The 18,203-nt window shown below is 35.2% G+C and overlaps 1 protein-coding gene across 2 annotated transcripts in view; it reads right to left on the bottom strand.

Moving 5' to 3' along the window:
* Positions 1 to 5,294: 5,294 nt before the first annotated feature.
* LOC121980448 (probable sodium/metabolite cotransporter BASS4, chloroplastic) overlaps positions 5,295 to 18,203 on the bottom strand; it is a 79,553-nt gene continuing 66,644 nt past the window's right edge. For both annotated transcript variants that reach the window (XM_042532482.1, XM_042532483.1), the window contains 4 exons: positions 16,041 to 16,126; positions 14,565 to 14,694; positions 5,690 to 5,791; positions 5,295 to 5,605 (listed from right to left, as the gene is read on the bottom strand). In XM_042532482.1, coding sequence (XP_042388416.1) covers positions 5,531 to 5,605; positions 5,690 to 5,791; positions 14,565 to 14,694; positions 16,041 to 16,126 — 393 coding nt within the window. In that variant the 3' untranslated portion in view covers positions 5,295 to 5,530. The remainder of the gene's footprint in view (positions 5,606 to 5,689; positions 5,792 to 14,564; positions 14,695 to 16,040; positions 16,127 to 18,203) is intronic.

Here is an 18,203-nt window from a genome sequence, read left to right as displayed (position 1 = left end):
TCACCTCACAATTTTATGTGCCATTGGCCTATATTATACTTTCAACACTAAATTGTGCTACAACATTTTGCTTTTTTGTTTTTCCATATAATAAAGTTGCCTCCAAAACATTGATGCAAAATCATGCAATAAGTCTCCCATTAATACTAAATCTCGCCATCAAAAAGGCATTAATATTTAGTTGCCCATATTTCTTGTAGTCACAGGTCTAAGCTGCAAAAATAACCTCTTGTAATATAGGATAAAGTTACGTACAATAGACACAATATGGTCCAATCCTTCCCCGTAACCAATATTGGTGGAAGCTTTGTGCATCAGACTGCCCTTTATTAAAAGAAACCCAAAGGTAACTCCACATATGAACATGATCCACCAAGGTTCAAAATTTCGAGACATATCGGAGTTTCAATTTCTGATTGAAACAATATAATTTTAGTACCATATCATGTATACGATTTTGATACCTTTTAAAATATAAAATATATTAATTTATATAATTTTATTAATATTTGATTGCTATAGATGTTTATATTATGTTATATTGGAGATGTTGAATGTTGAATTTAAGTTTTAATATTATCTCTTAATATGTTTAATGTTTATTGAGTAAAAGCCGATTTAGAATTAAATGAAGTCCGTCAAGGTGACATAGTAGGATCGAGTAGATTTATACAAGATATAATTTGAATTTATTTTGATTAATTTAAAATTAAAGCATATTTATATATAGAATACTTTAGTTCGTTAGTAGTAGTATTTTTTATAAAGTTAAAAATTATATTGTATTTAATTTTTCATCTTTCTTAATAATTTATTTTCTATCTCATTAAAGTTTTTTTTCTCTATGTTTATCTCGTGGACAGATGAAGGAAAAAAAGATAATCATCCTTAAATAAGTTAAGAGGTTTATTTTTTTCTCTCTATTTACCAATGTGAAAAGGTGGAGAGAAAAAAAAATAATCATCCTTGAAGAAGTTAAAGAGGTATTTTTTTTGTCTCTTTATCTACCTTTGTAGACGAATGGAAGGAAAAATAATAATAAGAAAGAAAAACATCAATGGATGAAAGAGAGAAAAAAAATTAAGAAGAAAGAAAAAAATTAATAGGGAAAATAAAATAGAAAGAATGAATTAAATTAAAAAATCCTCGTGAAGGCCACCATGGGTTCGCAATAGCCTCCACGACCTCGTGGTGCTAGTACTAGTGTGCAAGTGGAATGGTAAATTTCACCCATGCCGAGTACTTAATGACTTCTCATCGATAATATAAATATCACCCATAAATTAATTATGATATCCAATCAAATTCAAAAGAGAAACAAAAGAAATTACCACAAAACCCTTCATCCACAATATAAATATCAACTATTAAAAACCTACAATATCAAATCAAATTCAATTTTTTATAAAAAAATATTATTAGTTTGATGTTATAGTGATATTATCTTTATTGTTAAAATATATGACTAACATTTCATAGTTTTATTTTGATTACATTATAATTATCATACTATTTTAAATTTTCATTTGAAACTTGAAATCAAATTTCTGCTATCTTACCTTCAAGTTAATAAGATAAAATATTAGATCCATTATACATCAAAATTTTATTCTATTTTAATTTATTTTTAGATTTATTTTAAAATTTGTGATAATTAAGCTAATTTGAACCACATTTTGGGGTTTGGAGTAATTTCAAGTCGCTTTAGGTTTCAATAAATCTCACTGAGTAGACATGGTAATTACAATCATGTGGATTCAAAATAGACTTGATTTGAATTTATTTTGACCACTTTTGGGCTAAACCAAACTTATATTTAAGCAAAACCACTTTAGTTGTATGTAGTTGGGTTAATGAAATTTTTGAGAAAACAGAAATTATTCATATATCTTACCTCCCTCTCTCCAAGTACACATTTTTCCCCCTTTCACGACCCTTCGTCCCCCTTGGCAATGTCATCATCCTCTCCACACGTGTTGCTCATCCTCGACCATAGCCACTAGTGAGTTGACATTGTTGGCTCCCTCCTTTGTCATTTCTAATAGCTCTCTCCCTCCCTCAACCTCTCCCGATCTCCTTTCTTGTTTTTGTTCCCCACACATCGCCACCATGGCTATTCGAGGCTAGGGTAAGCCAATGCAATTCTCTCTCCTCTTTTTCTCTTCCTTTCTCATCCCTTTGTGTCTTCTTGCTAGAAGGCTTGCAAGTCAACGCCACTTGAAGGTAGGCCAGAAGGCGCACACACCCTTGCTCTAGTGTGCTAACCCTCTGTGCCTAACACCACACACACCCCAATGTTGTTGTCATCCCACTACCCATGCACACCCAAGACATTGTTGCTAATGTTCCTTGTTCATGTTGTTGGTGTTGGTGCAATTAATCTCTAGGAAGCTTGGCTTAAGGAGGAAGTTGTTGATACAATGATACTCGAGTCAGGTTGGTGTTGATGTGGTTGGTAAAACCATTAGCATCATGTTTAAGCTAGACAAAATTATTATGTTAGACAAAATATTGATATAATAATGCAACTTATCTTAAGTTTGCATGATTGTAGGTGCAATTTAGCTAGAGAGTGAGCTTCTGGTAGATGAAAGTCAATATAGGTCAAGGAACAAATACTTGGCGGTAGATCAAGGAGGAAAGAATGTTTGGCATGAAGTCCTAAAGAGTGAGCTCCTGGAAGGTGGAAGTTCAAGTAGGTTGAGGATCCTAGCAACAAGAAGCGTTGGATGCTTAGCATGAAGTCTCAGCACGTCATGAAGGATTAGATACTTAGCATGAAGTCCTGAAGAAGTGAGCTCCTTAGAAAGATGAAAGTCCCAGAGTTGAACTCCAAGTGATTTAAAGTCGCAGAGGTGGAACACCTAGCAAGATCAATATACGTCAAAGGTATCTACGTATCTCAAAGATTGTCAATGTTTCTGAAGAGGTATTGGCTCAAGCATAACCCGGATCAAGCAAGACTATTAGGCAGAAATCTAGGATGGAGGGAGGGTTCTTGAGGGGAGGAGCATGAACAAAATAGCATGAGAGATGAGGGAATGAGGGATCTACATTTTGGCTTTTCAATAGAAGTTTTTCTACTTAAGCGTTTAGGCATGTACTCGACTAGAGAACAGGTGTTTTAGGTCAAACACAATGAGTTTTCTGGAGGTCAAGCAAAGAGTAAGTTGACTAATATGTATATCCAATCGATTAATGGTTAAGTTGACGATGTAGTTGAATATTGGCTTATTATTTACGAATAGAAAGGATTTGTATTCTAGCTTGAATCGACTGAATGGCAAAATTGTTGACTACAATTGTGAGAGTTGACTTGAGTTGACTGTTGAGTGATTAGAATGTAAGCTTGAGTTTGACAACATTTACTACTTCATTTGTGCTCCCATTTGTTGATATTTTATAGCGCTACACTCCAAACCAAGGAAGGTTCTTCGGTTATGTCATTTCATGTATCTTATATGTAAAAAAAGAAAACTATAAGTTCTCTGTTTTGAAAAGTTTTTCAATTATCAGTGATTGAAGGCGCCCTCAAGGGGCTTGAAGACGCCCTCAAGGGGCTTGAAGGCGCCCTCAACAGCCTTTATAAGGCAATTTCGACCCGTAGCTTGCATGAATCACAATTTGACAACCCTTCTTTCGTGTGCTGCTCAAGAGACGTTTCAACAAAGATATAACAAAACTCCGACAACCAAAAGTTTCAGTTGCTATTTTTCATTGTCGGTATAATTGTTATTTCAATTTTAATATTGTACTTTAAAGTTGTACCTTTTCCAAGCTTATAGTGATTGTCCGAAGTAAACGCTCAACGAGCGTGGGCCTTAGAGTAGAAGTCGCCCAAGGCTCCGAACCAAATAAAAACACTTGGGTCTTTCTATGTTGTGTTTTAATTTCCACTGCATTTACTCGATAGTTTTTCGAATACGAAAAGTGAAAGCCATGAGCGCTATTCCCCCTCTCCCTTCCTCTAGCGCGTCTCGATCCAACAATATCAACTTATCTAGTGTTCCTATGCTAATTATCAATCTAGCTGGACTATGCTAAGTCTCATCAAATTTTTCAATCTTGTATACTTGATAAATAAATTATTTGGACTAACTGCACTAATAATATTATATATGAAAGATAATCTATTTTGACTTTTAACTCTTTAGAAACTCAAATGTTATTTGATGATTAGATGAGAATGGTAAAAATATATATATAAGGAATGTAACTTTCATTAGATTAAATAGAATTTGATATTAAAGGAACTATCACTATTAGAATCAGAATAAAAATGAAAGTAAGTAAACATTACTTCCTAAAATAATAAAAGTAAAAAAAAAGTAAGCGAACAACATAAACTTTAATTTTCTTATACTTAATGAGATACGTAGACATGTTAAATAAAATAAAAAAATTTATATTTTTAAATATTAAAATATAAATAATAACCTTAAATCATCATGAATTGTGAATGAAAACCTAATCAACGATTCCAAACCAGGAACTATAACTATCTTTCAAGGTTCTGAAAAGAGTCAATATTTTTTGAATTGTCGAACCATTAGTTCATGCTAGGGTCAAATTTGCCCTTGACTATGCAAAGTTGGAAGATGCATATTTCACCCCTAATAAGGATTGCAATATGCAGTAGTTTTAAAGTTATATATGCTGTAACAATTTTGACGAAAACTGCTATAAATATCTAAGACTCTTCCAAATGTTCGACAAATTATTACATTATGCTCCCTTAGAAGTTCGAAGGTATATTTATCTTCCACCCCTAATCTTATTGCATCATACAGTAGTTCTAACCATATATATGTTCATAGTAGTTTTATTAAATTTATACAAGAAACTAATCTTATCTAGATGCTTGATAAATTATTACTGTGTTTTCTAGATATAGTGACTTAGAAGGCGCATTTATCTTCCACTCTTGATCAGTATTACATCATTGCATCATGTAATACTTTTAAAAATATTTTAACTAAAATTGTTACAAGAAACCAGCCTCATCTAGATGTTTGACAAATCATTGCATTGTCTTTTCTAAACCCTAGAGTATTATAAGGTGCATTTATCTTCCACACAGACTAGTATTGTATCTGTACTATGCATATTCATAGTATAGCAATTTTAACAAAAACTACTTCAAGGGCCTAACCTCATCAAATTGATTAAAGTTTCAGATTAAATTTCAAAAAAATAAAACAACAATTATATAAAATTCATATTAAAAATTAATTAGAAAGTCAATTTGAATAAGTTAGTTATACTTTGCATAAATTTCGAAAACATCTTACCAATATAAATAAATAAATTACTAATTGGTTCATGTGACGTTTGAAACCCGTCTACCAACGCAAACCAATAAGTATATGTTGGAGATGAGGATTTAGGCATAAACATTCATACAAAGTAATCATAAACAACGCACAGCCTGACAACGTTAACAAAGGTCATCTAAAAGAAGTATGAGCTTAAAAAATCAAGGCAATCAGTTTTAGTATGCAGATCAATTTTTGTAGTAGTTATGAAGGCTCTAAACTTCTTTTGTCGCAGCAGACATTTGATCCTTCCTCAGCCATAGGTTTACAATAAACGAATCAATGATAATCTGCAGAAGAATTATCATGTAGATGTGATTCATGTGAAAAGGAACATCCATGAATTTAAAAGAAACTTCACTGAATGATTTCACCTGAATAATATGCGCAGCAACGCAGGGTAGGACCAAAAGTCCAGGCTCGCCTAGTGCTCCGTGGAGCTGTTCGACCACAGCAACCAATACAGGAAGAGTTTTCTGCAGGATGACACACCAGGATGGATAATTTTGCAGTGAATGCAATCTTTATAATGCTAAATTTAGTACTAAAACTTTCTTTAGCATCAGCCACGGTGCCTAAAAGGGAACAAGGCATTTGTTCTTTTTATCAGCTAAACCGTCCGATCTAAAAAACAAAAGGTTTTGTTGCCGTCCTCGCAAATTAAAGAGAGTAGCGTCTATGCTAACTATTTGAAGTGGCTACAAATGCAACTCATTCCTCTATTTAGCCTTATGCAAGGCAACTTTACCCATAATAATATCAAATCCCTTAACTCATTTTTAATTCCGTTAACTATAATTTTCTGTGGCCTTCTTTTTTCCTTTAATATATGTAACTACATCCTATAAAATATATTGGTCATGCAAGAAAACATATTCATACTATTTAAACAAAATTACTTGTTTTTATACCAAAAAACCAAAAAGAAAATTTTGCCAGGAAATTGAGTGATTAACCTCTGAATCTAAATGAAGCTGATTAGATTTATAATTTGATTAATTAATACAATTGAGTGATTAATTGCATCATCTGTTTAAAATGAAATTCTAATTAACTGATAATTCTATTTAAAATACTTTGGCATAGTTAAGGTCAAGTTCAAAGTCATGACCTTCCAGCTACCTACCAAAGCTGGTCAAGTTCAACAAATGAGTTAGACCTTCCAGCAACCTACCAGAGCAAGTATTCGGTAAGGTCGAGCTGGAGGAATATGGTTAGGGTATCGAGACAGAGAAACATAGAAAGGAGAGAAAAGTAAACAAATAATTACTTCATTGATTTATCAATGTAGATATTAATCATATTTATACAAATTGTCTAAAACGATATATAGAAAATATTATGACAAATATGGTGATAGGGAATATGTATGCAATCTTAGTAATCATAGAAATAACAATAATTATGGTTGTGATTGTAGCACCGAATACGATATATCTTTCTCAATTGGAATCAATTTATGATCATCGTCCTGGACTACTATTTTTGTCTTCATTACCCTCGGAAAACTCTATACGAGGTGTAGAGCGTTGAGTTTGGTTATCAATCTATTAGAATATTGTTTGGATAACGGCTTAGTAAAGATGTTAATAAGCTGAACCTTTGTAGAGATACAAGAGTGATAGTTGTTTAGCCGCTACACATTCTCGCACAAAGTGAAAATCAATTTCCACATATGAGCATGCAAACTGGATTTGCAACAAGATACATTGCTCCAATGTTATCACACCATATTTTAGGTGTAACACCAGTAGCAAGATGCAGTTTCAAAAGAAGAGATTCAAGCTAAATCATTTCGTATGTTAAATAGGCTATAGCTTTTTGTTTAGACTTGGTGCCTAAGCAAGTTATAGTAGGTTGCTTTTTACAATGCGACATGAGATTTTGTACCAGAAATATTGCATATCCACCAATACAATGTTTGTCTTTAGGAGAGTCGGCCCAATTGCATCATTATAGGCATTCAACTCTTGTGAGGAATGACGATACAAAAAGAGATCAATCCTCTTAACACCTTTCCAATATTGTTCAGAGGGAGCATGCATGAACTGACAATCCCAGAAACAATGTCAAGTCATGTGATAGTGACATATTGTACTTCAATACATCTAAAGATTTTCCATAAGAGGAGAGGATGAAGGTGTAGAGAAGTTGCATACAATAATAGGTGTAGAAATAGGACAAGCACCACTCATTTTAGCCTATTGGAGAATCTAAAATAATTGACATGATTTACATGGCTGATCTTTTCTGATAATTAGATTTATAATTTGATAGATTAATAAAAATGACTGATTATTTGTATCATCTTTTTAAAATGAAAGCCTAATAATTATGTTTTAAGAGAATGCAACTTTTACTATTTGTATCAGCCATGTGTTCTGTAGAATTTTAATATTTCATATAATTATTACTTAACCAACCTAAGTAAATTTGAGGAATCATCAAGTAACTTGAAATTATCATTAGGATAATGGACCTATTAACTTGGCATAAAAACAATTAATTTATTTGGTCTGATTGTAGTTGTAAATCTTCAAATTAATCCCAAGCCCAAATATATTTAATCCCTGATTTAAGGAAAGAGAAATTTGTGCTATGTTTATTGTTTAATTAATAATTAACCATAACAATCGTTTGAGAGATCAGAACCAGCAAATTTCTGGAATGTGGCAGTGTCTAACTAGGATCCGAGTTGTCTGATGCGGCAACAATAGGATTTACCATCCTTACAAAGGCAGTAGTATACAAGTGGCACACCATGGTGGGTAAGTGCGCCCCTCCAAAAGAATACAGGAGATTCTTCATATTTTAGGTATGTGTTTTATGCTTTTATGTTTATGAAGTGTGCACACTAATAAATCTCTTACCAAGGTTCAACATCTTGAACCGTGTCAGAGTTTTGATCATTGACTGCAAAGAGAAATCAATTAATCTATTTGGTCTGAGGTAGTTAGTAAATCTTCAAATTAATACTGGATCTAAATATATGATAGGTTTCTTGTTTACTTAATAGAAGATTTCAGTAAAATTTTTAATTTGTTAACCATAGGATTCTAGTTCAGATTTCTAGTAAACTAAACCTAAGGATTTTACTAGGATTGCTCGTTTATTATTTCTAGATAAATAGTAGGAAAAAAAGGCAACAATTTTTTGAGAGGTCAGAAGTAACAAATTTATGGTATGCAGTGATGCCTAATTAGAATCTGAGCTATAGCAACAATAGGATTTGCCATCTTTATGAGGACAATGGCATACAATTGACACACTAGTGAGTGGGTGCACTTTGGAACTTTCTTCATGTTTATATATAATTATGTTTATGAGGTGTGCCCACTAAAATATTTCTTTATCTTTTACCTAAGATTCAAAATCTTAAACTGTGAGAGAGTTTTGATGTATGGTGAAGAAGAAGAATTAAGACAATTATATACCCGTGTTTAAACTTTAGGTTTCATCTTGAATGTTACAGTTTTAACATTATTTTGCATAGCACAAGCTATGAAAAAATAATAACATTATCTTCACCTTCACCTGTGTTGTATTATAGTGTCGACATAACACGATACTCTTCAACATGTTGACACGATACTCTTCAACATGTTTGACGTTGCAACATAACAAACTACATGTGGCTAGTAGTATCAAATTTCTGCAATATGTTTCTGTTGGAATAAAGAGTTTTTTAATATTCATGATATTTCAGGAGAATTACATATGCTTATATAGCCACACAACCCTAAGCATCAACTTATTAACAAAAGATAAAAAGACTTATCTACCCTTGCTTCTCACAACACTCCCCCTCAAGTTGAACATATATATCAAACATGTTTAACTTGCTAAAAGAAGAGTCAAACACAACTTGGGGTATAGCTTTTGTAAACATATCAGCAAGTTGATCCTCAGACTTAACATAAGGCAGACATAGCTCTCCAGAATCAAGTCTCTCCCGAATAAAGTGACGGTCAATCTCAATGTGTTTAGTCCGGTCATGTTGTACTGGATTATTTGCAATATTGATTGCTGCCTTGTTGTCGCAATACAACCTGAGAGGTAATTCAACCTCTAATCCTATGTCTGTCAACAGAAAACTCAGACATAACATCTTTGCAAGACCATGTGCCATGGCTCGATATTCAGCTTCAGCACTGGACCGTGCACAAACATTTTATTTCTTACTCCTCCAAGTTACCAAGTTTCCTCCCAAAAAAGTGCAATAGCCAGAAGTAGACCTTCTATCATCTCGAGAACCAGCCCAGTCTGCATCAGAATAGCATTCCACCTTCAGATCACCACCTCCTTTAAACAGCAAGCCTTTTCCAGGACATGATTTCAAGTACCTTAGAATCCTGTCAACAGCCTTCATGTGGATAGTTTTAGGAGCATGCATGTACTGGCTTACTACACTAACAGCATAGGTGATGTCAGGCCTAGTCATAGATAAATAGAGTAATTTTCCAACCAGCCTTTGATACGTTCCCTTTTCCAGACTTGTAAGATCTTCCCCACTAGAACTAGTAAGATCATGATTTACTTCTATAGGAGTAGACGCTGGCCGAGAACCCAGCTTCCCTGTCTCCTTGAGTAAGTCAAACACATATTTTCTCTGACATACATAGATTCCTTTCTTTGATCGAGCGACTTCAATACCTAGGAAGTACTTCAATGATCCAAGGTCTTTAATTTCAAATTCTGATGTTAACTTGGACTTAAGAGCCTGGATTTCTACCTCATCATCCCCTATAACTATCATATCATCAACATAAACCAAAAGAATGGTAGTGTTGTCCCCTTTCCTTTTTATAAAGAGTGTATGATCAGCATTCCCTTGTTTAAAGCCAAACAATATCATGACTTTGCAAAACCTATCAAACCATGCTCTGGGAGATTGTTTAAGCCCATACAAAGCTTTTCTTAGCTTGCAAACCTTTCCTTTTGTTTCAATTCCAAGAGGTGGCAACATGTATACTTCTTCATAAAGGTCACCATTCAAGAAGACATTTTTAGCATCTAACTGAAATAGAGGCCAATCATATTGAGCAGCAAGAGAAAGAATTACCCTGACCGAGTTTAGCTTTGCAACTGGTGCGAAAGTTTCCAAGTAATCTACCCCATATGTTTGGGTGAATCCCTTGGCAACAAGTCTGGCTTTATATCTAATCACTTCACCCTCTGAGTTATACTTGATAGCATAGACCCATTTAGAACCAACCAAGTTCTTCCCCTTTGGGGGATCAACTAATTCCCAAGTACCATTTCTGTTAAGAGCCTCCATTTCTTCATTCATTGCTTCCTGCCACCTTAAATCCCTTACAGCTTCATAATAGGAAGAAGGTATAGCATGGTTTGATAATTGTGAAACAAATGCATGATATGAAGGAGACAAACGAGAGTATGAAACATGGTTGGAGATAGGATGTTGAGTACATGACCTGACACCTTTTCTAACAGCAACCGGAAGGTCCAGCTCGTTCATATTTAGAGGTGCGGTTGGCTCAACTGATGAGGATAACTGCTTCACAGGATCAGGAGCCAGAGCATCCGATTCAACCAGCCGATCAATAGTAGGGTCTTGCTTGTGTCTTCGTCATTTATAAGTAATAATATTTGGTGAAGACTGTGCTCCCAGTGATGGAGCATCTTTTCCCAGTGATGGGGCATCTTTTCTATTTTCTATGACATCCAGTGGAATAGGAGAAGAAACCACTTGAAGAACGACCAGTTGAGGCACAAAGGAAGAGGTAATATTCTCCCCCTGAGGATGAGACTGAGGAAAATAATAAGACTCAGACTCAAAGAAAGTAACATCCTTTACGATATATCTCGTCCTAGTAATAGGATCAAAGCACTTGTAGCCTTTCTGGCAAGTGGAATACCCTATAAAAACTCCTCGTATAGAACGAGGATCAAGTTTAGAAGATTTGGGACCAAGAACATGTATAAAACAAAGTGAACCAAAAACCCGAGGTGTAAGGGAGAACAACTCTACGCTAGGATGAAGAATAGTGAGAGGACACCGGTTCCCGAGACCTTTAGATGGCAATCGATTGATGAGATAAGCAGCGGCAAGAACAGCATCCGCCCAGAAATATTTGGGTAAGTGACGTTGAAATAAAAGTGCACGGGCTGTTTCAAGAATATGACGATTCTTTCTCTCGGCCACTCCATTTTGTTGTGGTGTGTAGGGACAAGATGACTCATGAAGAATTCCTGATTCTTCAAGAAAAGTATTTAGAGAGTGCAAAGTACTCACGGGCATTGTCAGAACGAAGAATCTTCACCTTTGAGTTAAATTGGGTTTCAACCATTCTACAAAAATTTTGAATGAGACGAGGAACTTCTTCCCTGGTTTTCATCAAATAAAGCCATGTACAATGGGTGTAATCATCAATAAAAGATAGAAAATATCGATAGTCATCCAAAGAAGTCACAGGAGAGGGCCCCCACACATCCGAATGAACAAAATCAAATGGAGACAAACTCTTCTTTAAAGACTCAGAAAAATGTGTTCTACAATGTTTGGATAACTGATAGATTTCACATTGAAATGACTGAAGAGAAACAGAAAGGAACATACTAGGGAATAAAATTTTCAAAGACTGAAAAGACAAATGTCCCAACCGAGAATGTCATAAAAGAATTTCTTGATGCTTAGTTCCCAAACACTTGGCTGCAGATTTCAGAGCAGTTGTTGCTTCAAGCTGGTAATAATAAAGACCCCCTACTTCACGGCCAATCCCAATCGTCTGTTTGGTCTCGAGATCCTGGAAGACACAATGATCAGGGAAAAAGGTTACGGAGCAGTGTAGTTGTTTAGTAATGCTACTAACAGAAAGTAAATTAATAGAGACGGAAGGAACGTGAAGTGCAGAGGATAGGAAAAAATGATCTGTAAGTTTTATGGAACCTTTGCCAGCAACAGTGGCTTTGGTTCCATCTGCAATGATCACTTTCTCCTGCCCAGAGGATAAAGAATAAGAAATAAAGGAGTTAACAGCATTTGTCATGTGATCCGTAGCTCCTGAATCAATGACTCAGGGGCTGTAAAAACTGGACCAGTAACACTTAATCCCTGGCCACGGATACCTGTGTGCGCTTGAAATGGAGTAGAATCTGCAGGAGTAGAGGCCGAAGATGAAGCCTGAAGCCGAGAGAGAAGATGTTGGAGGTTAACAATATCAGTAGAAGACAATCTCGTGATAGAGGACACAGAGGAACCAATAGTCTCTTCACTTTCTAACTTTTGGATAGCAATATTACTACTATTAGGAGCCTTCTTAGCATTGTGCTTAAATTTTTCAGGTTTCTTTTCTGGATATTTTTCCCAACAGAAATCTGAATCATGATTAGTTCTCTTGCAGTGCCGACAAAATCTGTCTCCTTGTCTTTTAGTTCCCCCAGGCCGAAACTTGTTTGCAGAACCAATAAAGACAGAGGTCTCCCCAATCGAAGGACCTCCAGTGGAAATCCCCTTGTTATTCATGGTCCTTTTTCTACCTTCTTCACTTAGAATTTTGTAGTAAACCTGTTCTAGAGAAGGAGTAGGATCAAGACCAAGAATTTGCCCTTTTAAACTCTCAAACTCTACAGTAAGTCCATCTAAAAATTTAATAATTCTATCTTTTTCCAGAAGCTTTAAATATCTCTGATGATCATCAGTGGAACTCCAATTTTCCATCCGGTAGTAGTCAAACTCATCCCACAGTCCCTTCAGAGTAGCAAAATAGTTGGTGACTGACATAGAACCTTGTTCAAGTTTGAAAATTTGACTGCTGATCTGATAAGTACGCAGCATATCATGTCGACGCCCATACATCTGCTCCAGTGTCTTCCACATGTCGTACGCTGTTTTGTTATGAAGAATGACTTGTTTGATGCCAGAATTAACAGAGTTAAGCATCCAAGTCATTAATTGAATATTGTCACGCCGCCAAGTGCGAAAACTATGATCCTTTTCATCTGGTTTCACTTTAGTGCCATGAAGAATATCAAGTTTATCATGGCCTTCGACATAAAGTTCAACAGCAACTGCCCAAGATGCATAATTTGTCTCAAACAATTTTTCTGATACTATCTGAAGACCGGACCCTCCAGTGCCTGCCATTGTGAAAACCGGTTGTACCTATCCTGAAGAAGACATAGGGTTCGCAGAAATCCCCGAGGTTTCGCTAGCGTTGTCCGCCATTAAAAATTTTTCTAGAAGGGGCGGCGGCAATACACTGGGCTGAAGAAAAAGAATTCCAGAGAAGGTGAAGTGCAGGAATTCACAGCCGTTTGAAGAAGTTGCTGCTCTCCGATGACCAGCAGATCACTGCAGTTTGCCGGTGAAGTTGGGGCGGTGGCAACCTTGTGGGCACCTTCGGGAAGGAGATCTGCACGTGGCAGAGAGAAGGGAAGAAAGCTTGGTCGGCACCAGGAGATCGCGATGAAGAAAGGAAGAGGAAAGCTTGGTCGGCGCTAGGGCAAAGAGGAAGAAGATGCGCCGACGGCTAGGGTTAGGGTTAGGGATCGGAACTTTGCTCTGATACCATGTTGGAATAAAGAGTTTTTTAATATTCATGATATTTCAGGAGAATTACATATGCTTATATAGCCACACAACCCTAAGCATCAACTTATTAACAAAAGATAAAAAGACTTATCTACCCTTGCTTCTCACAACAGTTTCAACTGCCACCAAACATGGTATGAGATTTCAAATCATGCTTCTACGTTTTATGCAAATCAAAAACTAATTGTCAATATTTCTCTCAACATATATATTTAGTCTAATAACCATTTGACATTAACTCTAAGGAAATTCTGCATCTATGCAATGACTGTATCAACTGATCTTACTTAAAAAAATTATTGAAATTTTGGAGTGCAGTCTTGTGAGCTGGTTCAGAAGAACTTTAAATGCCTTTAGAGATGTATGTTTCTTTTGTTCATTTAGTAGTTTATATAGTTTTAATAAATATCATCCCAGCATATTTTAGACAATTTAAACATTCTGAATATTATGCCAATTAATTTTGTCTTTATGCTCTAAACGTTCACAATATTTCAGTTGGTCCGGATAGTCAATTATAACGTCCAAATGCCCATACATGGGTGCATTGGGATGTCACACTCATTGAAACTAAAGCATAGCTTTTTGATACCTGCAAATGGAAGAATGAAAACAAAGGAAAACATGACAAGCCACGAAGAGGCTAGATATTCTAACAGCTATTGGTAAAACTATGAGGGGGAAATATAACTAACCTGACTAGAAACTATTATGACTGCACGAGCATTTTCATTCTTTGAGAAAATGGACTTGTCACCACCAGAAACAACTGAGAGGCTCTTCACTGAAATGATGTTGAATGCCAATAACAAAAAATGTAGGAGCCTGCAAGGGTATTGAAATTATAAAAAGTTACAGGCGAATTCCATCAATCAAATGACTTCACTTTAATATGAATAATGTAGACTTACATAACTCTCATGTAAATATCTATAGCAATTATTCTAATTCATATATTCACAAATTTGGAAAGAGGAGATTGTAGTTTCTGTTCTGCTGAGTTCTTTCGTAGTGATACAGAAAATGAGAGACTAATTTGAGACAATGGATTGACTAACTTGTCAAGCTCTTATGCAACATAATAGAACTTATGGTTGAAGGATGCAGAAAGAAGAATTTAACCATGTTTTCTCTCCTACCTGGAAGGTTGGAAAATTGCAATCTAACATATTAGGTCAATATAGCAATATAATCATTTAAGATAGCTTAACTAAGATAAGGTGCCTTCAGTGCTCATCAAATTTTACTAAACGTCACAGCAAACCTTATAGGTTATAGCATTGAATAATCAACTGATTGATACCTGGTTTTCTTTACATTTTTCCCCTTTGTGTTACAGCTGATGATAGAAACAAGGGTAGCAATCCTCTCATTTATTCCTTTCCAATCGAAAAGTTTTAATGCAATCCTCCAAATTGCCTAGAACAATGTAAACGGCCTTTCCAAAAGGTCAAACTCAACATAGAATTGTTGAGAGAAATCTTGAAATCTACACAGAATGAGATCTAAACCATACTCATTACAACAACCAAACCTTATCCCATTAAATGGGGTCGGCTATATGGATCCTTCTACGTCATAGGGTTCTATCCCCTACTATATCATCATTTATATTTAAATAAATTTTATCTTATTTTATTATTGTTAACTAATTTTTTTGTCTTTCTCTACTTGTTTGATATGTACATTTGTTATAGTTTTACATCGTCTAACTAAAGCATTTATTGGTCGTCTACATACATGTTTGTCTCATAACATCCTCATCTTTACAATTCTCATCTACTGCTCATGTGCTCAAATCATAGCGCCACATTCAGCTCCATATAACATAGCATATCTAACCACCGTTTTATAAAACTTTTCTTTAAATCTAAACCATACTCATTTTGAAATAGAAATTGTTTAAGGGGTAACTTAAAATTCGGTGAACCTCACAACCCTCATCGTTATTGAGAATTTTCCCAATTGATGGTATTGAATCTTATATTAGAGGCCATTACAGCAAGTGTCATCAATGCAAGGGCCTCCACCAAAACAAATTGGAATCTGGAAGGTCCCTTGACATCCAATAACATTGAGAAAAGAAAATTGAGGAACTGGAGCTTTGGGTTCAAGTAAAACCACAAAACAAACAGATACATAACTACTATGTAATAAGTTGATAAACATACGTTGCCATGCCCACTGCAGTAGCAAACACTGCAGGCTTAACTGTCAAAAGCAGAGGTCTGGACCTGCTCACTTGCATCCATGGCACCTGGAGGCCAAAAAAGACCAAATAAACATACAAAAACAAAAAAACACAGTACAACCTAATATGGTAAGAATCCAACAGCCGGGGTTCCCAACAAAATAATTCCTTCTCTTCCACATTTCCTACAAAATTAATTTGTGTTACATTCCATGCCTAATTAAAGATTAAGTAGGATATGGACTATGAAAGTGCTGATTCAGTGGTTGTGGATCAGATTTTAGAGTTAATTTGGGGTTATACAGGTTAATTGAGAGTGGGAACAGGAGTGGAATGATAGGCTATCTAAGTGCTGATTGAGTGGCATTGGATAAGATTTTAGGGTCAATTTGGGTTTAAACAGATTGACTGAGAGTGAGATCAAGTGTGGAATGATTTAATTTCACCATGGAGCTCAAATAAGACTTAAATCAGACCCTTTAAGGCTGAATCGAATGTGACCAGGTTCCGGATGATGTCAAATGACTAGGTTTAATTGGGGTAAGGGTTTTGCATTTTTAAAAACCCCTCTACCGCTTGCCTTTTCTCGAAATTGCAAGAGGCCTGCACGCTTGTCTCCTTTGCATGGCATGACACAGACCCAACTCATGTCTTGCAATAACGAGGCATGCAAGGAGCTCAAGCAAGAAGGTTGTTAGAATGTATACTAAAAGCCTAGCTTTTTGTATAAACATTTTTTTGAAATAAAATCACGTTGGTCAAATATCTTCATTTATGTTAAATGTAGTTGTTCATTTAATTTATATTGTAGATAACGTGGTGTGTGATGTCACACGAAGATCATATTATCAGTTCCTTATAAATTATAAATAGTAGCTCACGACCAAAATGGATAGGGACAAACCATTGGAATGGTCGTAGTGTGATTTAATATTAGTTTATCTTGACTATAAAATTATACTAGTACACTATGAGTGTAGTGAGCAGGACTATTTGAGGTTGTTCTTTTATACTATTGCATAAAAGAACAGGACCTCTATTATTATGAAAGTGCGTACTCTTAATTCCGATATAATGACAAACACATATATTTAGTATTTATTTCTTTAATTTATCAATGGGTGAGATTTATTCGTTAAATCAATAGATCCGATAAGTTGGGAAATAATATTATTTATATGGTGTGTTGTTGATTATAGAAGGAAACTGTGTCCTAGTTATCTAGGTTGATGATGTCCCCTTGAGGAGCTCATAAGGATTGTCATGTAAACCCTGCAGATGGACTTAGTCCGGCATGACAATAAAGTTAAGTGGTACTACTCTTGGAGCTAGATGTTAATTGATTGTCAAGAACTCATTTAATTAATGGGCATTCGATATCTTAAATACAGGGAGATGAACGCATTTATGATAAGAAGGAGCCCATAATATAATTTGGGATTGGTGCAGTAGTTCAATAATAACTCTTTAGTGGTATGAGTTATTATTGATGAACTTGAGTTGGGTGTTCGGGACGAACACAGGAAGCTCAAGCTCATCGGGAGACCAAAGTCAATTCCTTCTCTAGGTCCCTATTGTAGCCTCTTATATAAAGTCTTATATCCACCCAAAGCCCAGCTTCTTAGCCTAAGTTAGGGTCGGCCAAGCCTTACTTGGTGTCCAAGCAAGGGGTCGGCCAAGCCAAGCTTGGAGCCCAAGCTAGGGTGGGCTAAGCCTTGCTTGGTGCCCAAGCAAGGGGCCGACCACACATAAATTAGAAAAGGAAATTTTATTTTTTGTTAAATCTTTCCTTTATAGAGATCCATAAAAAGGATGTAAAAGAATGATTTTAATTATAAAACTTTCCTTTTTTAGATCGGTCACAAAAGGAAATAAAAGTAGTTTTTATCTTGTTAAAATCTTTCATTTTATAGAGATCCATACAAGGGATTTAAAAGAGAGATTTTAATTATTGAAATCTTTCCTTTTATAGATATCCACAAAAGGATTTAAAAGAGAGATTTTAATTTTATAAAACATTCCTTTTATAGCTATCCACAAAAGAGATTTTAATTTTTGTTTAAAATCTTTCCTTGTTTGATGAAAAGGGTGTGGCCGACCATGATAGAGGATTAAAAGGAAGTTTTAATTTTGTTTTAAAACT

This window comes from Zingiber officinale, chromosome 5A, assembly GCF_018446385.1.
Source record: "Zingiber officinale cultivar Zhangliang chromosome 5A, Zo_v1.1, whole genome shotgun sequence".
In the NCBI taxonomy this organism is placed as follows: domain Eukaryota; kingdom Viridiplantae; phylum Streptophyta; class Magnoliopsida; order Zingiberales; family Zingiberaceae; genus Zingiber; species Zingiber officinale.
Note: the sequence above shows the minus strand (reverse complement) of the source record. Positions and strands in the feature narration are given on the sequence as shown.